The sequence below is a fragment of the Mustela putorius genome, unplaced genomic scaffold (genome assembly GCF_011764305.1).
Source record: "Mustela putorius furo isolate JIRA1106 unplaced genomic scaffold, ASM1176430v1.1 tig00003899_pilon_pilon_pilon, whole genome shotgun sequence".
Lineage (NCBI taxonomy): Eukaryota > Metazoa > Chordata > Mammalia > Carnivora > Mustelidae > Mustela > Mustela putorius.
In genome coordinates this window covers 1,302,443-1,326,175 of record NW_025422048.1, presented here as the reverse complement: position 1 = coordinate 1,326,175, position 23,733 = coordinate 1,302,443, and the positions used below count along the sequence as shown (strand labels likewise).

At 62.6% G+C, this 23,733-nt stretch overlaps 1 protein-coding gene across 4 annotated transcripts; it reads right to left on the bottom strand.

Annotated features, from left to right (window-relative positions):
- L1CAM (L1 cell adhesion molecule) lies at window positions 1-23,733 on the bottom strand. Of its 4 annotated transcripts, XM_045068132.1 has the most exons (29): window positions 23,625-23,733; window positions 14,139-14,329; window positions 11,426-11,440; window positions 10,811-10,916; window positions 10,382-10,584; window positions 9,348-9,470; window positions 9,073-9,243; window positions 8,682-8,793; window positions 8,369-8,553; window positions 8,051-8,182; window positions 7,774-7,917; window positions 7,070-7,181; window positions 6,795-6,961; window positions 6,545-6,701; window positions 6,239-6,363; window positions 6,020-6,130; window positions 5,566-5,763; window positions 5,308-5,378; window positions 4,893-5,115; window positions 4,324-4,439; window positions 3,897-4,098; window positions 3,692-3,814; window positions 3,441-3,614; window positions 3,220-3,339; window positions 2,978-3,130; window positions 2,416-2,550; window positions 1,901-1,973; window positions 1,783-1,794; window positions 1-1,332 (listed from the first exon to the last, which is right to left on the bottom strand). In XM_045068132.1, the coding sequence occupies exons 2-29, from the start codon at window positions 14,212-14,214 to the stop codon at window positions 1,101-1,103; spliced, it is 3,771 nt and encodes a 1,256-aa protein (XP_044924067.1). In that variant the 5' UTR covers window positions 14,215-14,329; window positions 23,625-23,733; the 3' UTR covers window positions 1-1,100. The 4 variants fall into 4 exon arrangements, with proteins under 4 accessions (XP_044924067.1, XP_044924068.1, XP_044924069.1 ...); XM_045068133.1 differs by lacking the exon at window positions 1,783-1,794; XM_045068134.1 differs by lacking the exon at window positions 11,426-11,440.

The window sequence follows — 23,733 nt, the reverse complement described above, 5'->3', positions numbered from 1 at the left end:
TCTTCAGTCACAGGTTTTTATTTGCCTGTCATAATTCTGATATTTATGTACATATATATATATTTCTTTTGTTTTTTTTTTTGTAAAGGGCTCATCAACAGACCAAGCAAAGGCATACAGGGAGACCGTAGCTGCCAGGCAGGAGCGCGGCAGAGCTGGGAGAACCAATCTTTCCTTTTTTCTGTGTGTGTGTGTGTGTGTGTGTGTATTTTTCCTAGGGTGGGATCATCAAAGCTAATTGCTATAAAACCTAGAAACCACCTAGAGACTCAGACATCTGCCTACACTAGTGGCATATGGGGAAAGGCGAGGGCACAAACTTTCAAGGTCACGGTGTATTTACATTCCCAAGGCTGAGGGGCAGGGGAGGCTGAGGAGGGGCTCTACTTAGACCGGGCGGGGTGGCTAGAGGGTCCTGGGCTGCAGGCAGTGGCAGGGGCAGCGGGGAAACGTGCTTGCCCCATGCGCTGGCAGTGACAGAGGCCACTTGGATGTTGTCTGGTGGGCACCGAAGGCAGCGTGTGTGCAGAGCTCCGGAAAGCTGGCCGCAGGGTGGAGCGGGCAGCGGAGGAAGGCGGCGACCAGTTTGATACTGCGAGGTGGGGACTCTGGGCCCTCCAGATGGCCTCCTCTGCCCCCGCGGCCAGCTTGCCCAGATCCCGTCCTGACTGGAGCAGATGGTAGGGACACCGAGTCCTGTCCCCAACCCCAGCCAGGCCGTCCAAAGAGTGGCCACCCCTACTTCCTCTCTGCCCAACCACAGCCCAGAGGCTGACGAGGCAGCACTTGCAGGCTCTTGGTGGGCGGGTGATTGGTCCCCGAGCTGGAACAAAGCAGTGCGTGCCCAAGAAGGGGAGCAGCTGGGTTTTGGCAATAAAGTGGGGACCGGGTAGTCAGAAGGGGTTCAGAGGCAGTGAGCTCCTCTCCTCTGCCCCCAACTTCAAGCCTCCCGCAGGCCCAGGGCCGGGCCTGGAAGGGAGTGGGTGGAGCCTCAGTCCCAAGGTCAGCACAGGGTGCTGGGCTCGGGGGTCTTGGCCTCTGACTCCCCTGTGGCCCGGCCCCAGACTTGACCCTCCCTGGCCTTGCCTGGCTGGAACGCGCTACTCTAGCGCCCCGGCAGGGTTGACGGGGGAGGCGGCCCCTGAGCTGTCATTGCCTCCTGTGGCCTCCTTCTCCTTCTTGCCGCTGTACTGGCCGATGAAGGAGCCGTCCTCATTAAACTGCACGTCCACACTGCCGCCATAGTCGGCCAGGCTGTCATCGCTGCCCAGGGGCTTGATGTCTCCATTGAGGGACGGCTGGCTGCTGCCAAAGGCCTTCTCCTCGTTGTCACTGTGAGGACAGAGGGCGGGGAGGGAGTGGGAGGCGGCCCGGGGGAGCCCAGGGGGAGCCCAGCAGGAGCCGGCAGGTGCTAGCCTGAGGGAGGAGGCCCGGCTGGAGGGCCGGGCCCAGGTCCCACCGGCCTTTCATCTGAGGAAGAAGTCCTCACCCTTGCCCCATGCCCGGGAGGGCAGGTGGAGTGCACACCACCGGAGGGGCGGGATTTGGGCATGCCCAGGATCCAGGGGCCCAGACGAAGGAAGTGGGTGCTCAGCCTACAGGTGACAGCAGGCCCATAAACTGCGCATCAGAGTAGGGACCGGTTGGGGCATGTCGGCTTCTCTCCGAAACAGGGAGCTGCGGGGCTGGAAGGCTGGGGGATGGCAGAACCCCGGGGTACTGTCCCCGGAACGGACCCCGCCATGAGGCTATGCTGGTATCTTCCCACCACCCCCGTCTTACCTCTCCAGGGACCTGACATCACCCAGCAGCACGGAAGAGAGAGAGAGACAGGGTCAGATATGAAAGCTAGGGTGGTGTCGGGTGGCCAGCCAGGCCCTACTCTTAGCCCTGGGCTCACCTGTACTCGCCAAAGGTCTCGTCCTTCATTGGCCGGGCCTCGGAGTCCACCTGGGTGTCCTCCTTGTCTTTCACTGAGACACAGACACAGAGAAGGCCCAGCTTCCTCTCCCAGCCCTGCCTGCCTCTGGGCACTGAGCCCCATCCCCAGGGTGGAGAAGCTCTGTGCCCCGAGTACCCCCCGTTCTCTCTCAGCAGTGCTCAGAAGCTGGGAAGCCTTTGAGGCAGACCCCTCACCCCAAGGGCCTGAGCACCACGTGCTGCCAGTGTGCACGGAAGCTCCTGTGGGGCCCCTTGCCTGTCCCCATGCGGCCATGCCATCGTGCCAGAGCCGGGTGCCCATCACCACCACCAGCGCCATCCTGGGAGGCCTGCGGCCCTACAGCTCCTACCGTGTGGAGGTGCAGACCTTCCATGGCCGGGGACTGGGGCCCGCCAGCGAGACGGCCTTCAAGACCCCCAAGGGAGGTAAGCCTGGGCCCCGCCACCCACCCGGTGACCGCAGGCCTCGCTTACCGGAGTACTTGCCGCCTTTGCTGCGCTTGATAAAGCAGAGGATGAGCAAGACGAGAAGCAGGAGGACGATGGCGCTGATGAAGCCGATGAACCAGCCTTCAGTGGCGAAACCAGCGGGAGGGAGTCTCACACGGCCTGCGGGGGGGGGGGGGGGGGGGGGTTCCCGAAGACACTGAGCCTGGGCTCCAGAGAGACCTGCGCTCCCAGCCCTCTGCCCTTGGGGACCCGGAGGGGCTGGGGGAGGGCCAGGCCCGCAGACACCCCAGGGGCTGAGGGCAGGGGAGGGGGGCAGTGATGACCTGGTGTTGAATCATGCTTGAATCTGACACTTGACGGGGGTGGGGGGTAGGGGAGCGGCCGGGGGCAGGGGGTGGGGAGGAGGGCCTACTGCAAAGATGACTGCCTTGGAAACGGTTCAAACAGAAGGATAATGAAAGAGGCCATTTCAGGGGCCCGGACTTCTCAATCCGGGCCAAGAGGCCCCCAGATTCCAGGAGGACAGCAGAGCCATGGCCTGGGGCCCGGGACAGCGGCGGGCGCGCGGGGCCGACAGAAGCCTCACCGGTGCCGTTGGTTTTCACAGCCATCTTAAGGAGCACCCTCTCCTTGAGCAGGTGGATCTCGTAGTCGGTGTCGGGCTGCAGGTCCCACTGTGTGTAGGAGCTCTGGTTGTAGCTGACGTACTGCGGGGGCAGATGGGGGCTCATCTTCTCGTCTGCAGGGGTGAGGGCGGCAGGGGTAAGCAGGAACGCCAGGCAGCAGCCCGGGTCGTGCCAGCCCCGGGGGGCCCCTCTCTGTGCTCACCCCCCAGGGCTTTGAACCAGATCTGGAACCCAAAGTTGCACTGGCCCTCCTTGGGGACCCAGGAGACCACGCTGTAATTCTCGCCGGCCATGGCCGAGATGTTGCCAAAATCCGGGGTCCCTGGGGAGCAAGAGGAGGTTGTGGGTCCTCGAGGCAGCCCAGGGCTGGCCCTCCTGGGGCCTGGCTGAGGGTCGGGGGCCTCCTCAGCCCCTGCCGCTCACCGGATAAGGCCATGGTGCCTCCCTCCCGCACGATGGCCTCCCCGGGGCCCTCCTTGGTGGTGGCCTGCAGCCGGAAGCGGTACCGCAGGTGCGGGCTGAGGTTGGTCAGGTTGTGTGTCCGCAGCTCGGGGTCCGGAAGGTCAAAGGACAGCTGCTCCTTGTCCCCGTCGTCCACTGTGGGGAGAGGCAGGGAGTTGGCTGCGGCTGCCGGCTCTGCCTCCCCCCGTGCCCCCAAGCTCCCCCCAACGCACAGGGGCGATAGGAGAGCACGTAGCCGGTGAGCACGCCGTTGTGGCTGAGTGGCGGCTGCCAGTGCAGCAGGAGGCTGGTGTCCGACTGGCACTCCAGATGCAGCGCCTCAGGGTGGCCTGGCACTGTGGGGCACAGAGAAGAGCGGCAGGTCCTCGCCTGGGGCTGCCAGATGGGCGACGGGGCAGGGGCGGGGCCCAGACTCACCTCCCTCGGGGGTCTTGAAGGCCATCTCGCTGGCGGGCCCCAGTCCCCGGCCATTGAAGGCCTGCACTTCCAGACGGTAGGAGCTGTAGGGCCGCAGGCCTCCCAGGACGGCACTGGTGGTGTTAGCGGGCACCACCACGTGGCCTCTGTGGATATGCCTCTTGCTGTGCTTCCTCTGACTGCCCTCCCACCAGTACGTCACCTGTGGAGAGGGGCAGGAGACCCTGCCGTAGTGTGGAAGGCGGCGGGCAGCACACCTCCTCAGGCCTGCGTCCCACTGCCCTCGATGGGGACCCTTTCCTCCCACCCCAAGGACTCGGGAGAGCGGCTGGCAGGTGGCAGAGGCTCACGCCAGTGCTGCTACTCCTGTGGCCTCACGTGTCACCCTGGGGATCCCGCCACCCCCACACCTTGGGCCCTTCCTTACATTGTATCCTCGGAGGTGGCCCCTGACCTGGGCGGGGTCCACCGGCCACCACCTGGCCAGCACGGCGCTAGAGTTGAGGATCTTGACGCCTTCCAGCTCAGGGCTTGCCTGGGGGTCTGCAAGCGGCCGGCGCCAGGGATGAGCGCCTGCGGCGTCCGGGGGCCGGCCCAGAACCCCCCCCCCGAAGGAAGATGGATCTGGGTGCTCTATGGGGCGTGCGCCCGGTGTCGGGCTCTCCTGGCGGACCGTCTACCAGTTGCCAGGGAGAAAGGATCTTGACCAGGTGACCAAAATCAGGGTCTAGTGACGTTCCAGATGCAAGGAAAGGAAAGGCGCAGGACAACTAGACCCGACAGGGGTTCTGGATTGGATCCCGGACTGGGCGGAAGACAGAGCGGACGGGTACACCCAGGATGTCGGCTGCCGACTAGGAAAACAGTGTCTCAGTGATCAACGATCAACTTCTGTACTTCGTGGGGGCACTCTGGTTAGGGAAGAAAATGTCCTCGCTCCTAGGAAATGCTCTACCGAGAGCCCCAGCACGGACGGAGGGTTTGCACAATACTCACAGTCTTCCCCCGAGTAGCCAATGGTAATCCGCGGCTCAGGGCCCTTGCCCTGGCTGTTGACAGCCTGGACTTTGATCTCATAAGGCACAAAGGTGGACGTGTTGGACACAACCAGCAAGGGGTCGCTCACGATCTGTTCCTGCCAGGGACCCCGTGTCCCCTGAGGGCGCCACTGGACACGGTACTGAACCTGGGGGGCATTCCAGTCCATCCATCTAAGGGGCTAGAGAGGGGTGAGCAGAAGCGGAGCTGGTCAGCCAACAGCACACCCCCCCGCCCTCCGCTGACCTGCGCCGGAGCCCAGTCTCATATCCTATTGTCTTCTGATCCTTCGCACAGTCAGGGGAGCAGCCAACACCCGCATCCCGCATCCCGGCCTGATGTCCTGGGGCACGCTCAGCCGGGGGCCCCTCACCTTCCAAGTGATGACCATGTTGCTGGTCTCGTTCCCTTCCCCCTTCACGTCCACAGGGTTCTTCTCCGGGGCTAGAAAATAACATGATAACACATCAGAGCTGTGGGCTCCCACCGAGGCTGCGAAGGCCAAGGCCCAAGGAAGGAGGGGCCCTTTCTGGCGCTTGGAAGCCAGGAGCCAGAAGCTCTGAGCGAGCCCTGGCTCCAGCAGAGGGGCTCGGGTGGGCCATCTCTTACCCTTGGACCCCCGGTGGCTCACCTGCCTCAGGTGTCACCACGGTCTCGGAGGCTGGGCTGGGCTCTCCAGGCCCGTACTTGTTGATGGCAGTAACTCGGAAGGAGTAGCGCACGTAGGGCGAGAGCTTGAGGGTGGTGGAGGTCTGGTTCCCCGGCACCTTGCCCAGACTGTACCATTCCTGAGGCGCCATCTCCTTGTCTTCAAATTCAATGTCATACTCTGCCAAGAAGTGAACCGGTGACTTGGCGTGGGGCGTATGGGGGAGGGGCAGACAAGGGTACAAGCCGGACTCTCCCTGAATGGGAAAGGGAGTGCCTAAGGCAACAGGCAACCTCAGAGCCTGGGGAGGAACTGCGAGCCCCATGGAGGGGGCGCCCATCATGGAGCCGTGGTCCCAGGAGGAGGAGTCCCACCAGGAGGGAAGGTGACCAGGGGCGGCCGGGTGGGGGAGGGGGGGCACGCTCAGGCCTCTTACTCTCGATGGGGGCGTTATGGTCTTCGGCGGGTCTCCAAGACAGGCGCACCTGGCTCTGTTCCAGCAGGTGGCGGTCGGACAGCTCCAGCTGGGGCACCGGCCCGGGGCTCCCTGTGGGTCACAGAGAGTGGATTCTCTGGCCCGAATGCCAGCCGGCCACCCCCACCCCAGCTGGAGGGGTCTCCCAGGCCGACAGCCCAATACCATCCTGGGACTCACCCACCACCAGGAGCTGGGCCCGGCTCTCCACCACGTCCAGCTCGGTGCCGGCCACACAGCTGTAGTTGCCCTGGTCACTGTAGTCCAGGCTGTGGATGACCAGGCGCCCCTCCTCTATGAAGTACCTGCCGGGGGCAGGGGGCGCATGCTTGTCCCTTTGTTCTGCTCCCCCCCCTCCCTCGTTTGCCAGAACCTCCCTGCTCCAGGCAGGAGCGCTCCCCTGCGGATGAGGCCAGGAGGTCTGGATGTCCTGCTTTCCCCACTCTGCCCCCTTCCACCAGGCCGAGGTTGGGGCCGGGCCCGCACTTGTCACTGTCCCCAGACTCCTGAAGGTTTCGACCGTCCCCTCGCCAAGTGATGCTGTGCTGCAAGGAGGGGTCAAAGGAGGCCTGGCACGTGAAAGTCACTTTGGAGCCTTTCTTCTCGATCGCACTCTGCGGCCCCCGCGTGATCTGAGTGGCATCTGAGGGCGAGGAAGGAAAGTGGGTCACACCGGTGACACTCTCTCCAGAGACCCTACCCCTCCCTCCTGGAGGCGTTGCTGATCACATCAGACCTTTGACCTGCAGGTTAGCCACAATGGTCACATTGTTCTGGTCATTGGCGGCCTGGCAGAAGTAGTGGCCAGTGTCATTGGCCTGGAGGTCCCGGATGCCCAGGGTCCCATTGGTGTAAGGGAAAAAACGTTCGTCCCGCAGCACGGTCTTCCCTTCCTTGTCCAGCCTGGAGTGAGTAGGGCGGGCCTGGCTCAGAGCCCAGCCAGCTGGGGGCCCTGCCCTCCCGGGGCCAGAAGGTGGCTTGGAGGCACCCCACTGGGGAGGGGTCACTCACCACTGGACACTGGGCACAGGGGCTCCAAAGGCCTTGCACAGAAGATAGGCGGTGCTGCCCTCGACTGCCATGTACGTCTCGTTGTCTGGGGTCAGGATCTTGGCAGGAAGCTCTGGGGGACAGGGACAGGCCGGGCTCAGGGTAGGGCGAGGGCACATAAGCCATCAGCGTAGGCCAGGGCTCAGCAAAGCCAGCCTCTCCCGGATGGGCTCAGGGGCCATTCTCAGGTCCCCAAGAGCCCTGCCCGTCTTGCTTCCCTGTACCAAGCCTGAGCCTCTGCCTTCTAGAAGGCCTCAGCTATGTCTCCCATCGCAAGCACCCAAGTTTGACCAATTACATGAGGCCCCACCGACAGCCCACCTCTTCCTGAAAGCCTTCCAGGCCCATCCCTGCCTTTCCAGAGGCTCCGAGAGAGGAGGCACCAGGCTGGCCTCGGAGACACAGGGCCTCCACTCAGTGACAGGTGGTGGGCCAGTGCACTGTCTGAAGCCACCCTGTCAGCTGTAAATGGCGGCCAGCCCCTGCCCTTCCTCCACAGCACCGCCCCCGCCCCTGCCCCACGCTGCTGACGAAGGTGGGAGCGAGACGGGGTGAAGGACCCCGGGGAGGAGAGGGGCAGCCACGGCAGACAAAGCAGCTGTTGGCCGAGTCAGTCCGGTGGCCTCGCCGGGTGGGCTGCGGGGTAGGACAGACGGGTTACTCACGAACGACATAGATGTAGGCATTGGCCAGCAGGAGCCCGTGCCGGTTGCGGGCCTCGCACTGCGTCACCATCGTGTCGCTGGGCTGCACATGGCTCAGGATCAAGGCCCCACGCTGGATTCGGTACTTCTGGTCCTTAGCCAGCTCTGCGTGAGCAGCAGGTGTGCCCAGGGGTCCGGGGCAGAGCCGTGAGGTGAGGCACGCTGAGACCCCCCTCACCCTCCCCTCCCACCCCAGGGCTTCCCCAGGCTCCCTACCCCTGCCCAAGGCCCCACTCACCCTCCACGGGAATGCCATTGATTCTCCAGGTGACCTCCGGCTGGGGCCTCCCCTGCACCTGGCAGTTTAGGCGGGCAGTCTCGCCAGGACCGTACAGACGACTCTGGGGCTTTTGCAGCCAGTAGGGGGCAGCTGCGGGGTGGGGGTGGGGAGAGCTGCCCTGAGCCCGCAGCCACTGCTCCGCCTCGCCCCAGGCCACCACCACCACCACCACCACCACCACCACCACCCCCCCCCCCCGCCACCACCTTGGGCACTGCAGGCTCCTGTCCCTGGAGGTCACCCCAGGAGCCGGTGCAGCCCAGGGAGGCACCTTACCCTCCACAGTGACGTAGTAGGTGTGCCGATCGCTGCCCAGCGAGTTCTCGGCCAGGCACCGGTACTCGCCGTCGTCCTCCTCGGCCACGTTTAGCAGCTGCAGCGTCTTGTTGTGGTTCTGGTAGGCAACTCTGTCAGCCGGCATGGGGCCACTGGGGCGTAGCCACTTGATGGTGGGCGTAGGGCTGCCCGGGGCCAAGCGGGGCGGGGGGTGGGGGCAAAGCACATCAGAGAGAGCAAAAGGCTGCTCAGCCTGGGCCAGAGACAGAGCCCCCCCCATCTGCCCGCCCCCGCCCAGAGCCCCCAGACTCACAAGCCCTCGGCAATGCACTCCAGGACCAGCGGCTGCCCCTGCAAGGCCACCAGATGGCTGCTGGAGTTGGTGGGGAAGAGCAGGCGCGGCTTCCTGTCGATCATGCTGTTGGCTGGGAATCAGCATGATCATGAGATCACGGGAGGAGAAAGGAAGCACCCACAGAGTTACCAGGGTAGATGATTCCCCCTGCGAGGTCCTGGGTGGGGCCTGTTTCGTCCTCTGCTCTAAAGGAAGGACCCCATCTCTGTTCTGGCCTCCCAGGATGGGGATTGGCCAGGGTGCAAGTGGGGGTCGAGCAGTCCTGGCGGAAGACTGAAGCCACCTGATCTTTGGGCTGGGTCGTGCCTGCGGGGGGTGGGGGGCAGGTGTCCGAGTCTTTGGGACTCACTGGCCTTGACCCGGAGGTCAATGGGTTCCTTCTGGATGATGGTCCGGGTGCCAGGGAAGTGGGCGTGGCAGATGTAGTCCGAGTGGTTGTCGGAGGTGAGGACGTTGGCAAAGTAGAGATTGCCGTTCTGACCCATCGTTACCCGCTCGTCCTGCTTGATGTGCAAGATCTCTGCGGGGGCAGGTGGGGGGCAAGGAAGCAAAGGTCAGGCCCCACCAGGGAGAGGTACCCGCTGCCACCTTCTCCCCAGCCGGCAGCCCCTCGTGGGCACCCACTGCTGTTCATCCAGTAGATTCGGAGCGGCTCGGCGCTGGGCGGAGGGTGGCAAGGCAGGACCACCGACTCCCCCTCCTCCACCTCTACAGGCTTCACTGTCTCTTTCGGCCACTTGGGGGCACCTAGAGGGGACAGATGGGCTGGCGCTATGGGTCCCAAGTCTTGTCCTGGTCAAGGCAGGGCAGGGCAGGGGAAAGGAAGCCCGACGCCCCGTGGGAGGGCCTCGCTGGGCTCAGGGCTGAGACCCTCCGCGTGCAAAGGAGAGGCTGGGCAGAAGAGCAGAGGACTGTGAAGGGTTAACCCTTCACAATTCTCAGCTCCCACCCAGAGGCCTAAGATTGGGGGTGGGGGAAGGCTGTGGTGCAGTGACGGGGGAGGGGAGCTGGGGAAGGATGTGGGAGTCACAGACCCTTCCATCATCGTGACACCGAAACCATGGCAACGGTCGCCAAGGTAACCAGAGGGGTGGAGAGGCAGAAAGCTCGGGGAGGATGGCAAAACCCCAGGGAGAGGAAGGCCCAGATAAAGACAGAGCCGGAGAGCGAGCCAGGGAGAGCCGAGGAAAGGGGCCACAGAATGCTGGGGGAGGTGGCGAGACATGACCCAAGAGCTGCGGAGAACGAGAAGGGACTGCGAGAGGCAGCGGGGACAGAAGGCCAAGCCGAGGCAGCGGTCAGACAGAGCAGACCAGAGGGAGGAACAAGGCAGCTCAACAAGCCGGAGAGCCTGTGCCGCGAGGAGGGCCCCGGAGGCCAAAGCAGGACAAAGCCCAGAGGCAGAAGCGAGGGAAGAGGAGCTAGAGGTGACCAGAAAGAGAGCGGAGAGAGGAACAAAGCACGGAAGGAGGGGGGCAGTGCTGGAGAGCGGAGGAAGGTGGCTGCGGCTGGCGGGGCCCCCAATCTCTTCCACACACTAAACTGCCAGCAGGAGGGGCATGGTTCCCAGCCCGGACTCCCACGCCAGCTCCCTGAGACCTGTTCGGGGACCCTCTTGAGTGCCCCAGGCCCTCCCAGGCCCCTGCAGTGTCTCGCACCCTCAGCCATGAGCTGGATCTCATGGGACATGGCTGTGCCCAGCTTATTGCTGGCAAAGCAGCGGTAGGTGCCCTGGAACCTCTGGGCAAAGTTGCTGTTGTTGCCTGTGATGGTGAAGGAGCCAGAGTGTGGTGCCTGGTGCACGGTCACACCCACTTCCTCCTTGGGTTTGAAGTGGACGCCATCCCGAGTCCAGCGGAACCTGTGGGCAGAAAAGGGCTCAGAGGCCTGAGGCCCAGGAACCCAGGAAAGGGGCTGGAACAGGCCAGAGGCCAGACTGTGAGCAGCCAGGGACCCTGGGGATGGGCCAGGCAGGGCAAGGACCAAGGGTGACAAGAGAGATCTGGGGCGTCTGGGCGCAGAAGTCGGGTGGCCCTGGGAGGCACGAGGACTGCAAGCTGAGGGCTTAGAAGGTGAAGGTCACTCACTGCACTTCAGGTTTGCCGCTGGCCTCACACTTGAGGCTGATGTCATCTGTAGGGAAGACAACCAGGCGCCGTGGAGACTGTTCCGTGATGACAGGTGGTTCCATCACTGGGGACAGGAGAGACAGAGATGTGGCAAGGATAGTGTCTGGCTTCACAGTCTCAACCCCTGTCCCACTGGGAGGGCAGCAGGGTTCGAAACCCTTAGAGCCCCAAGGCCACAGGAGAGGGGTGGGGAAGAACGAGCTCGAGAGCCATGGGCTTGCGGGCCATGAGGAGAGGGAGAGAAGGGGACACGGGGCAAGCGTAGAGACAGAACGGGGAGAATAGCAGCGCCAAGAACGAAGGCAGACATGAAGAGAGACAGGAAGCCAGAGACGGAAACCAGGAAGTGCCACGGAGAGAGGGAGCAGAGAGGGTGAGCAAGAAAGCCCAGGCCGGGGCAGAGACAGAACAAAGACGGGGCCCAGGTGAGACAGCCAGAGAAGTGGGCGCCGCACGCAGGTGCCGCACGCCCGCTCATGGGAAGAGCTGGGCAGACCCGGCATGGGAGGGGGACTTGCAGGCACCACTCTTTGCCCGCCTCCTGGGAAACACTCTCACCCTCCCCCAACTTACCCCGGTATCCTTCATCTAAGGAATCCAGGCAGCAAGGGAGAGAGCAGAGAGAAATGCTGACACTAAGCCCCAGGAGGGCGCCCGATGGGGGGGGGGGCAGAAGTAAGCCTACCCCGTCCCCGCGGACTCACCCCCTCACCCCGAGCAAGGGGAGGAAGTGAACCAGGGCCACGGGTGGGGTAACGTGAGGGTTACATGCCAGGCTGGAATTGTAGCAGGTCAAGACCCAGAGAACAGGGCAGGGTCCCGATCACTGGTCCCAGGGGCGGGGTCATGGCCACAGGGTCCAGGCTGCAGCTGTCAGGAGAAATCTGTGCCTTTTACAAGTAGGGCCCTTTGGACAGACCCTTGCATCCTTCCCCTGGCAGGGCCTGCAGGACTGACCCCCGTTCCACCCAGGGTGCCTCAGAAGCTGGGGAGGCGGGAAGCCCAGCGTCCCTGGTGCCCTCCGCGGCTCCAGCCCACTTCCCTCCTAATCCAATTAGCATGGCTCAGGCGTTTTCAATTACCCAGGCCCAGCCTCCGGAGCCCAGCCGCCCCTCCCCCCGTGAAACCCTCCCAAAGGCCAAGCTGCCGCCGGGTTTCCGAGTTTCCGTCGCCTGCAGGGCTGATGCCAGCCCTCTCTCTCTCCCCTGCCTTCCTCCCCACCAGCCACCAAGTTCCCTCGGGTGGGGGGGGGGCCGGAGCTATGGCCTCCCAGCTGTAGGACTCAGCGCCACATCGGCCTGGGTGGCTGTGAGGAGGGGAGAGGAGGCAGGGAAGCCTCCGGAAGCTTTGTCTCCGCAGAAGACCTCCGTTAAGGGTCCCCAGAGAGAGAGGAGGAGGCTTCCTGAGGACACAGCCCAGGGAGCCCTGAGTTGGGGAGGGGCCAGCAAAGGCAGCCCAAGAGCAAGAGATGGTGACTGGGGTGGAGAACAAGATGGGGGAAATGGACTGGATGGAGGAAGCGGAAGAAGAGACAAAGGGGCCCAGAGCTGCAAGGGGGAGCGGCTGTAGCTGAAGGTCCCGAAGGGGAGGCGCCCCACCACCCACCATATTGTACTGAGCTCAATAACCAGCGCCGGCCAGTGCTCAGGGCAGCGCACGTCTGTCTCCTCACTCCTCCCTTTCTCCACCTTCTCCCTGTCCCTCTGCACACAGACATGCCTGGCCAGATGGCCCAGGCAGTGTGGTGGCAGGCGGGCCGGGCTGGTGCCCAGGGTAAAGCCTGAAAAGCAACCGAAAGGAGATGGAGGGGAAGGAGAACAGGTACATGTACCTGAGTGTGCAAAAGTGTGAATCCAGGCAGACCTGTGAATGCTCCTGGGTGTTCTGCCTGTAATACGTTTGCCCGGCAGTGTGTGTACATGGGTGTGTTCCGCCAGAGCACATCTGAAGGCTGTGGGTGTGCATGCTTGCGTTCCATATCGTACATCGTACACCTGCCTCCGTCTGTGTGGGTGACTCTCTTTGTGTCTAAACCTCTTGTGTGTGTGTGTGTGTGTGTGTGTGTGTGCGCCTGCGTGCCTCCCATGTGTCCTCTCAGGGTCTCTGCCCCTTCTGTATATCTGGGCCTGGTTGGATACAGGTGGCTTGTCTGTGTCTACCCACGTGTGCAGCTAAGGGGACATCCCCGCCCTTTGTCCCCTCTCCACCTCCTCCAAACCCTTGGCTGCCTTCCACCAATGCCGGCTACCTTCCAAGCCCACCTCCCTCAGCCCCTGTCCCATTCCTGGCAGAGACAGTCTTCCCCACCGCCAGCCCCCAGCTCATCTTTCAGTGACACTGGCCTCCTCCAGCTCCAGGCTCAGAGACAAAGGTAGCAAGGTGAAGGCGAAAGGACTGGAACTACCGAGCAAGGGGTGGGCTCAAGATAAACAGCACAGTAACGCACACCCCACACGCGGCCCCAGCTCACACACACACGCGACCCACCACGATCAGAGGCTAATAAACACCTGCAGACCTTCACAAACCTGACCAGTAACAATTACAGTGACGCACCAACCTACACATATAGGAAATCAAAATCACACTCAAGAATATCCACATGTTGTCAATCACAACCACACACTTCCGTACACACAAATACACAGTCTGTGCAACTCACAAGCACACGCAAATACTCATGGTTTGTCACAAACCTCCAGCCAAACTTCCCAACACCCACACACCTATCCAGGACACTCAGCAAACGGAAGGTTCCATCAGTCCCACCCCTCCGCCCCACCCATTCATAAGGATCCAGAAAGCTGCTGGGCCTTTGTAAGGTGTCTTGTCCTGTCTCAGTTCACAGACAGGGCCACCAAAGGCCCGAGATGGGATTATTCAAGTCAGAAGGAAGGCAAAACTAGAATCCAGGCTTTTGCACAAGCTAGCCTGTAACCGGGGCCGGGCTCCCTTCTCTTGCCCGCCACAACCCGGGCGGCGGGTGGGGGAGGGCGGGCCAAGGGCGAGCACAGAGGGGGTTGGGCCAGCGCCAAGCCTGCTGTCCGTGGTCCTGAAACCGCCCGCCCCCCCCACCCCCGCCCGCGCCTTTCCCCTATCCATGGTGCTGACACATCCCGCCTCTTCCACCCAGTCCTCTCCAGAGGTCCTGGGGGCCTCCTGCCCATCTGTCCCCAGGAAAGTAGGAGTGAGGGTCCAGAGCCAGCAGAAGGTGAAGATGCAGAAGATAAAGAAGAGCACGGCGCGGCGGCGAATGGAGGCGTCAAGGCTCCCTCCGGCTACTCACATTCGTCGGGAATCTGGATGAGCAGGCAGGGGCTGCACAGAAGCAGAGGCCAAAAGTACCGCAGCGATACGGCCATCTTCCCGGCAGCGCCGGCAGCTCGGCACCGCACAGCCGGCCGGGCTTGGCTCAGGCTCCGGCCGGAGGGAAGGGGGCTGCTGTGCGGCTTGGGGCGGGATCTGGGGGTGGGGGCACTGGGAGAGGGAAGGAGGGAAAGGAAGGGTCGGGGAGGAGAGAGGAGAGAACGGACGACTTTAGTGACTAACATCTGGGCGAGCTCCGGCTCCTGGCCCCGCCCCCCGCCCCGCCCCTGGCTGGCCGGCTCCCCCATCCCTCCCTCCCCCACACCTTAGAGGGAGACCTAGAAGAGTCTTAGCACTGGCCAGGCCTCCAGGTTGCCTTTCATTCCCTCTGTCTGTGCCTTCCGCACCAGCTGCCTCTCCAGCGTCAACTTGTTGCCCCAATCAGCTCCCCTGGGCATGCCATAGGCCACTCAATGCAGGAGTGTAGATGAGGATGGGCACGTAGCCAAATGTGCACATTAGTATTTATGTGGCTGTGTGTGTGCAGGCAGGAGCACATTTGTATACGTCCTCTCTAGGAGGGGAGTGCACTCACGAGTAGGTATGTGTCAATGCATGGGTATAGATAGCTGTGTGCACACAGGAACACATGTGTCTTCTCATGTGTACCTGTGGGGGATGAATCCTCACAAGTGCTCTCTCTGTGATACACACAAGCAGGGGTGCGCATGTATGCAGAGAACTCTTGTCAGTCTCACTTCCATGGGTTTCAGAGCCAACAAATCTCTGGGTGCTGTTCGGGTCTAAAAAACTGGTGAGGGGGGCAGCAGGATCTTGGGAAGTGGGGACAAGGAAGGGAAGAAAGGGGCCCGGGAAGATGACATTTCACAGAACAGTTTGAGGAAATGGAAGAAGGGGGAAGGAAGCCTGACCTCAAGAAGTGGCAGGAGAAAGGAAAGTAGGAAAGCGTCTCTCCCCTGTTCCTCTGTCCCCTGCGACGCAGTAGAAGTGAGTGTGGCCTCTCCCATTCCAGATGCTGCAAGCCAGGGTCAGGACAGGGATCAGGGGGAGCTCTGGGACAGTGTTTCTGTCACCTCTCAAGTGTCTCACAAGCCCAGGTTTTTTTCTGAGTCTTCCGGGCTCAACTGCTAGATGTGTCCACTCAAGCGCCACACCCACATCCCACCTGCATGCAAGAAACCCTGAAGATGGGAGGTCCAAGCAATGGGGGTTTCTCTGCCAATGACTAGGAGAGGAAACACACTCCCAAGAAGACAGCAAACTGACTCCCAACAGGAAGGGGTGTGAGAAAGAGACAAGTGGAGAAAGTGCAGGAGGGGTAAAAGTGGGCTGCTGTTGAGTCTGGAGCTGGGGTCTCAGTGCCCTCCCCAAGACCATACTGGATATCGTCATTGTGCCCAGCAAAGACCTCAACGAAGAGAGACAAAGCCTCATCCAGAAGCTGAAGGGGTGGATAGGGAGGCCTAGAACGCCCTGTTGAGGGTCTAGACTAGACTAGACTCTGTCAGGAAGCAACCAGCAGCCATACATTGGGTTTTGGTAAGGTGACCCCCAAGAAGAGTGGTGAATGCAACAGACCGCCTGGGGACTAGGAAGGACAAATGGATGGTGGTGGAGAGTGGTCAGCTGACTGGGGACGGGGGAGGTGGAGGAGCACCAGGACAGGTCAACATGGATGGGCTGAAGGCCAAGAGAATGCCTTGGAGGGCTGAAAGTGGTGACCGCATGGCCAGTTCCCAACTTGCAAGAACTAAGCTGGGGCCCAGAAGGGAAGAGCAACAGCCCACCTTCCCCCACGAAGCCAGTACTAGCAGGGTGGCCCCCAGGCAGGCTTGGCCTCCACTTCAAGGCCTGTAGGAAACAGTAGGAGACTCAGATCAGAGGGCAGGCGATCAAACAACCACCTTAGGAGCTCTGAATGCTCTAAAGTCTTCGGAGGCCGGGGGAGGGAAACCGGCGAGGGCGAGCTCAAAGAAGGGCCTTCTTGCACGGAGGAGACCTGAGTGCTCCCTTGGCTGGAATGATGACCACTGTCATGGCAGCTCCTGTGTGTCCTCAAAATCCAGGCTCCCAGAACAGGGTCGGCAGATACACCCCAGGTGCACATGTACGGCCAATACAAGCCCTGCTCCCCACTCTCTGCCCCGTCCCAGTGGCCCACGGTCTGCTGGTATTTGCCACCCAGCTTGCCACCTTCCCGGGCACTCAGACAGGCAGGAGCCAGAAGGTTGAGGTCCCCTGACAGCAGGGAGGGGGCTCTGCCTCCTCCACTCCCACTGCTGCTGGGTCTCTGATCTCTCATCATTCCTCAGGCAATTACAGAGCAGGCTGCTCAGGTTGTCAGCTCAGCAGGCCCCCCAACCCCCATCAGCACCTCCAGGGGCAGGGAGGCAAAGAGAGTGTTCCACAAGCTGCTGTACAGATGGAGCCAAGGCCATGTCTGCGAGGGGTGGGGACGGGCTGGGGAAGACTGAAGGGTGACAGACAGGGTGAGAAAGAGGCAGGAGGGAGCAGGAGAGGCTGAGAAGTGGGGCTGGGGGAGGGAGAACAGGGAATGGGAGACAAAGGATGCTGGACCACCACTACAGTAACCAAGACGGAGAAATCCAGCAGAGCCTGGCACTGGAGAAAGGGAGGGAGAAAAGGAGTACAAAGGGTGAGAGATGGCTGCAGGAAGCTCTGATGGAAAGCGGTCCAAAGAGCAAGAAGAGTGAGCGGTGTGTGTGTGCACTTGGCCTAGTGGTGCCTCCTCGGGGGGCGTTCCTGTCCCTTGGGGGGGTGTGCCAGGCAAGGGACTGAGATGGAGGAGGGAGATGGGCCCGAGGAGCGGGGCTTCCTGGGCTAGGAGGCCAGGCTGGACTGACAGGCAGGGCAAAGAAGCTGTTGAGCCAGGAACACAGGGACAAAGCCCACGGTAACAGGCAGAGCAGCAGATCCCCGGCCACTTGTGGCACTGGGGCTAGGAGACAGTTGTAAGACTCGATGAATGAGCCACTGCCGGCTTCTCCCCCAGGAGGTGGGAACCCCCAAAACAGGGAGGGAGAAGCACTCAGAGGATCCCAGTGGGGTCCTTCCAAGATTTCTGCTAGTGGAGAGTGAGCAGCCACCTGGCTAGGGGAAGGGGCCCGTGGGTGTCCGTGTGGGCCTGCACTTCATGCTGGCGGAATGCACAACAAAGGCTGCTCCTGAGTGGGTCTGGCTGGGAACCCATCCCCCGCCCCAGTCCAGAAGAAAGGGCGTGGCAGGCACGAGCCGAGCCGGTGTGTGTGGGGGTGTGGGGTATGGGGTGTGGGGTAGTTGGTCTGGTCCACTGGAGCCGGCAGACAAACAGGCTCAGGACTCCAGAGGAGCTCCGCCCCTCGCCGCTCCCTAGCTAGATTGTGCCCCCTTAGTCCCTGGGTCCCCTGAGGAGTCCTCTCCCCCGGCCTCCTGTCCTCTGACTGGCAGGAGGACTTGGAATGTCACGAAATGATGCTGAGACCTGGGGTTTCTGCTCTTCTCCCTAAACACACACACACACACACACACACACAGGGCATGAATCTTCGAGGGTGCCCAGGTCCTCTGTAGAGTCCTCCCTGCTTCCCTGCTCCTCCCATCTGATAAAAACGCACCTGCTCAAGGGACAGGCAGCAAGAGGGCCTTCCAGCTCAAGGTCCGCTAAGAATGGCAGCGTCCCATGATCTCGCAGGCCCAAGCAGGGTCAGGGCTGGGGGCTCAATGCCCCAGGTGTGTGAGATGGTCTGAACGTGGATAGTGGGTCCTCGGACTCCTAGGCCTGGGGCACGGCTACATGCGGGCGCCCACGCCTGGGCTCTCTCCCCAGCAGGGCTGGTGGGGTCTTCAAGCCTGTCCACATGTACATGAGGGCGTGGGTGTCACCTCGGCCCCGTGCACTGTGTTCCTTTAAGGCTCCTCCTCACCCTCCCCCCGCAGGCTGTGGCTGGCGGGTTTCCATGGAGATGGAGCCCAACTCCCTCCACCGGCCTCGGAGAGGAAAGCCTGCCGCAGCCAAATGGGTTATTTCGATAATGCATAAAGGAGGCTGCTGGGTGGGAGCCCCCACAGGTAATCTGGGGGCTGCGGGCCTGAAAGAATTGCCACCTTGTCCTCTGTGGCCTCCCCACCTCACCCTCCCTGAGGCGCTCCCCAGAGTGAGCCCTCAGCCCGAGCCTGCAGTCGCCAAGGCAACGAGACCTCACCTGTAAAGGACCATTCTCCTTAAAGGGTGAGGAAGGGGCGGGACAGACATTAACCCTTCGTGGGAGAGCAGGGAGAAGAGACAGTCTCCACTGGGGAGGGGAGGAGCTCACCATCTGGGGCCCGGACAGTTCTCCCCACCCCCTCACGTGTGTGTCTCAGTCAGATGCCCCATTTTATTAAATAAATTCACGGATACCACTCACCACACCCCAGGGATTTCTAAGCACTTTTACATGCATTACTCAATTAATCCTTAAAATCCCCCCCACCGGAGGAGGTGCTATCACGATCCCAACTTCACAGATGAGGAAACTGAGGCTCACAGAGCCAGCATGGACCGACGCTCACCAGGACAGATTCCCAAAGTCACTAAGCACTACTCGGGGGAGGGCCGGGGGCGGGGGGGGGGGGTGGTCAGCTCGCCTCTTGGGCACCCGGCGACCCAGCAGGTGTACTTGCTTGCGTTCCCAGAGGGCCAGGGCCTTGGACAGGGATGGCCTCCAAGCCGTCCTGCCCCCTAGGGAAGGGCTTATTTGCTAGGCAGATGGCAGGCAAATGTGGGGGGGGCAGGGAAGGAAATCTTGGGAGGAGGATGTGACCCATATCACGCCTCAGCACAGAGCAGAAACCATCCCCTTCCTGGGCCTTCGGCTTTACATGACCCCTGCCATCCAAGGGTGCCGTCCAGTGAAGCAGGGGCCAAGACTCTAGCCTCCCAGACCCCTAGAGTGCCAGTTCCATAGCCGAATTTCCCATGCACAGTTGGGGAAACTGATGCCCACGGCCTAAAATCTGCCCCCCTTTCCCCCCTCTAAGCCTTTCCTTCAGTTCTGGAAAGCTGGGGACAAGACCACAAACACTCCTAAGAAATAAACCTGGCACTAGAAGGGGCTTGGGAGCCAGGCTGGAGGGTACAATGTACATCCCACTGCAATGGGCTGGCAGGGCCCGCCTCTAGAACCCCAGGGAAGAGAAGGCAGCCAAGCGGGCAGGCAGCGCAGGGACTGTGCCTGGCAAAGAGGAGAGGCAAGAAGCCTCAGCTTGCTGCCAGAGCGGCCAGTCCTGGGACACCTGGCCCAAGGAGGGGCATGGGGGATGGGCAGGGGTTGCCTAAAAAGGGCTCAGAGATGGCCAGGCCCCTCCAGCCCCCTCAGGGCTCCCCCACCCCCAAAGGGCTACAGAGCAGAGGGCACAGGAAGCCTGGGGTGGACAATGGGGCCTCTGTTGTCCCCAGGGCCTCAGCATTCCTAAGGCATGAACACAGGAGGCCAGGGGAGGGGTCAGAGGGCACCCCACACAAAACGGGAAGCCCCATGCTGCGCGGGTCATGCAGCAAGGCACCCCAGCCCCGCGACCGCCACCATCAGGCCCGCCCCTTCCCAGCACAGGCCCACGGGGCATCTGAGGGGACCCATTCGGGCGCAGAAGGATCTGTGTGCCCACGCTTTCTCACGAACACAGACAAATGCGCACACATGCAACCAGATGTATGATCCCCACTCATGCAAAGAGGAACGCCGTGCAAACGTCCGGAGGCCTGGCTTCTCTCTCCAAATGCTCTGGACCTGAAGGCCGAGGGATGGGCTCCTGGGAACTCATCTCCTGCCTTCGAGCTCCTCAGTCAGGCCGACATCGAGATGGACAGGCTCAGAAGCCCCCCTCGGCTGCATGCACAAAGCCCAGGACGCTGTCACCTCCTCCTCCGCCCAACCCAAGGCTGACACAAGCCATCCCTGATGGGTTCAGGGCCAGAGGACAGTGGCTGGGAGCTCCCTCCGCAGCTTCAGGACCTGAGGAGAACATGGAGGGCCCAGGCAAGCTCCTGAGGCCCTGGGTGGGGGGCACTGGACAAAGAAAAGCTTCTGGAAAGGCCAGCAGTCCAGACCCTTCCCCTGCAGAGGGACCGTGGCCTCCTCTCTGACCGTGGGCTTTCGGATGCCATTAAGATCCTGTTGATATCGGGGAAGAAGGCAGACTGGCCTTGTTAACTGCCAGTCCCCCAGTCCTCTGGCTGGTGGCCAGCAGGCGCCTCCTGTCCACCGTCCAGGTCGGATGAAGCTACTACAGACAGTCTGGGCCCAACCCCAAGGCAAGGAGCCCCCCGGAGGAGCGCTGGGAGCCGCGGAGCAGTCACCCAGGTGCTGAGGCTCAGAGCTGGGGCCAAGCTCAGGGAGATCAGGAATGGGGCAGGGGAGGAGCAGGGAGAGCAGCTAGACAAAAGGGGAAGCAGAGAGTAAGGCCAGGGCACCGAGGGGGAAGGGTGGGGCAGGCAGAGGCATGGGGGGGCCCAGCAGTGCACTCCCCACAGCCAAACTCAACTGAGTAGGGGGAGAAAGGAAGGGGGGGCATGGAGAGCAAGGGGGCGGGCCAGGGGAGGCAGAAGAAGGGGGGGCGGTCAGGATGGGCCTGGTCAGAGCAGGAAGGAGGGTGAAAGACTGGAAGGCAGGGCCTGCTGAAGGCCCGTCCCAGCAGGTCCCCACCCAAGGACCCAGACCCAAACACAGCCGTTGGGACCCAGAGCTATCTTGTGGGAGGAACACGCAGGGCCTGATCAGACCCCCTGCGTCCCCCATTGTGTGAATCACAGGCTGGGGCGGGGCCCCTAGAACTGCACTCTGTGCGCCGTCTCCCCACCTCCCACCTGCCGAGGGGGGCCTGGCAGAGCAGGGCAGTTGGCTGAGATGTCCATCTTGGTCGACCTCTGCACCAGACCCCCATCTCTACTCCATTCTCCCCTAGCACATGCCCTCCCAAGCCCAGGACAACCCTAGAGACCTATCCCCCTCACCCCAGAACTGTTCAATCTTTTACCCAAGAGGTGGGTCCAGGAAAAGCTCCCTTCGCCTTTGCCCCGGTTCTCGGGGAGCTGGCCTGGCGCTGCCATTCCTGGCCGGGACCCTCTGCAAGGCCACGTGGCCCTCGCCGCCCACAACGGCGCCCGGAGCCCTTCTTTCCAGTGGCAGCCATTTAGACTGGCACCGGAGACAGTCTCAAAAGGGACCTTGGAGGTGAACGAGTCTGCACCCTCATGTGAGAGCCAAGAGGGCAGAGGCTCGGAGCAGGAAATGAACTGGGACGCCCAGGTGACTGGGCTGGGAAGGGCAGGTGTGGCACATGGGGCTGCCTCCTCCATCCTCCCCCGCAGGCTTTGCCCAAGTGTGTGCCATGGAAGGCACCTGCCCCAGCAGCAGAAAGAGGCTAATTGGAGAACAGCCCACTGGAGGAGACCTCGGCTGAGGCCCTTTCTCGCTCCTTGCTTCCTTTTTCCCTTCAGAGAGTCACAAAGGAGATAAGAAAACCAATTCATTCCCTCCGAGGACAAAGGCAGCGTTGGTGTGGTTCCTTACTGGCTCTTCCATCAGCAGCACGGAGCCTGGCCCAAGTGGGCACTCGGCAGTGGGCAGTCGCCCAGCAAATGACGGCCCACACCACGGGCCGCTGGGCTCCTGGGCAGAGAGAAGCTCATCGCGGTGCAGAAAGGGGCCCCTGCCGCCTCGGGGCACTGTGCAACCACTGGGTGCTCTGCAGGGGGGCTGCGGCCCAGGCACTGGGGGAGGAGCCTCTGGGGAGACTGAGGCTGGGGTGTGCTGAGTGGTGATCAGATCACCGGCAACCCTTAATTTCTTTTGTTCTTTTCTGGATATTTCAAGTGTACCATGGTAAGCCTCGTTACTTCCGGGATTGCACACACAAAGACACAAAATAAGTGTGAAGGGAAAGACAACGATCAGATCGGCAAAGAGAAACGACTAGGAGCCACATCCCCGGTCTCAGCCCTGACACCAGCTTGGTGTCAGGAGCCTCTGCAGCCCCGGGAGCCTGGGGGCGCACGAGTGGGTGCTGCCTGGGTGCGGTGCCAGGCGAGAGGCTGGGCCGGACTGAGTCCCACTATCTGCCGCAAGGAGCTACTCCGGAGTAAGAGGCCCCAGACAGGGCCCTGCCCCAGCTCCCCCCCCCACCACCAAGAGACAAGAAAGATGAGGCTTAGCGGCTCTTGGTGGGAAGAAAGGCTGACTGGCTTATTCACTGCCAGGGCCCACGTGAGTCAGCAGAGATGACACGGGGCTGCCCAGAAGCCCCTACCCTCTGGGTGGAGTTAACTGGAAGCAGGGCACCTCCTTAGAGGGGTGGCATCAGGCCTCCAGTGCCTTGGGGCTGGCAGATGGCCCCGGGGACTGACTCCCTAAGACAGGCAATGAGGCGCGGGGCTCCAGACCCCCGCAGGGGGCAGCACGTTGTACTTGCTCTTTGCCCCCCCCCCCCCCACCAAGAGATTCCAAAGTCTGCCTTAGGGAAGGGGGAAGAGGGATTGCAGGCCCCTCCCGTCACAGAGACCCGAAGACCTGCGGTGGGCAGGGCCAGCGCCCTGAGCATCTCGCTTTCCAGAATCCCTGGCCCTGAGCCGCTGCGACCCTCCCTCCCTCACCTCTACCCCACAGACCCACATTCTATGCCCCGTGCACTGCCGCACACCGTAGGTGCCCGGGCTGACTGCACACAGTGCACCTTTCTCCGCCGCAAGAGCCTTCAGAAACTGAGGCTCCAGACACACCCCGCGCCTCCGCAGGAGTCCCTGGTCCTGGTGCAGGCTTGCAGGGGAGCCCCGGGGAGTCCAGTCTGGGGTTCGGAAAGAAGAGGGAGGAGAACAAAGCCCCCCTTCGCTCTCCCCCAGCCTTGGGGCGGAGGGCCTGGCAGCGCCCGGCCCTGCCCCCACCCTTCCCCCCACGGCAGGGGCAGCCTAGGCCAACCCCTACCACGCAGCGGCGGGCTTTTCAGCCAAACGGAGCCCTCGAGTGGGTAAGAGGGGCAGCCACGCCCAGGGCCACACCCCACGGCGGCCACTGGGGGGGGGGTCACTCGGTCCCCAACGCTCCCCCTTTCTCTCACACGCGCACACCCGTAGGGATGTGCCAACTTCAGCCCCTACCTGCCCACACAGGCCCTGCCTGACTCCCCGCGTAGTGTCCCACTCCCGATCGGCATCTTGGGCGTCGCCCAGGTACCCCTCACCTGTCGGGCTCAGGCTCCCGGTCTCCTTCCCCGCCCCCCGCCCGGCTCCCGCCCGCGGGGCCCGGAGCCCAGGGCCTGGCCTGGGTGGGGCTCCAGCCACCCCGCCCGCAACTGCGGGCTTGGCCGTGCGGCGCCCCTAGCTCTCGTTCCCCCACCCCGGGCAAGGCTGAGCCAGGGGGCCGGGGGCGTCGCAGCCGCAGCCGGGGCGCGAGGGCAGGCCTGCCCGGCTTACCTGCGCTGCGGCTGCCGCTCGGGCTACCCGCCCAGCCTCCGCGCACGCCGGCCTCGGACCCGCTGCCCGAGCGCGTCTGCGATGCCGATGCTGCGGCGGCAGCGGCGGC

Bases quoted from the DNA above. Each gene is read 5' to 3' on its own strand.
- L1CAM (XM_045068132.1), bottom strand. From the start codon at position 14,214: ATGGCCGTATCGCTGCGGTACTTTTGGCCTCTGCTTCTGTGCAGCCCC. The intron at 3,131-3,219 runs GTGAGCACAGAG...TCACCCCTGCAG, and splicing joins CTGGTTCAAAGCCCTGGGGG to ACGAGAAGATGAGCCCCCAT. The intron at 1,974-2,415 runs GTAAGCGAGGCC...TCTGTGTCTCAG, and splicing joins CAAAGGCGGCAAGTACTCCG to TGAAAGACAAGGAGGACACC.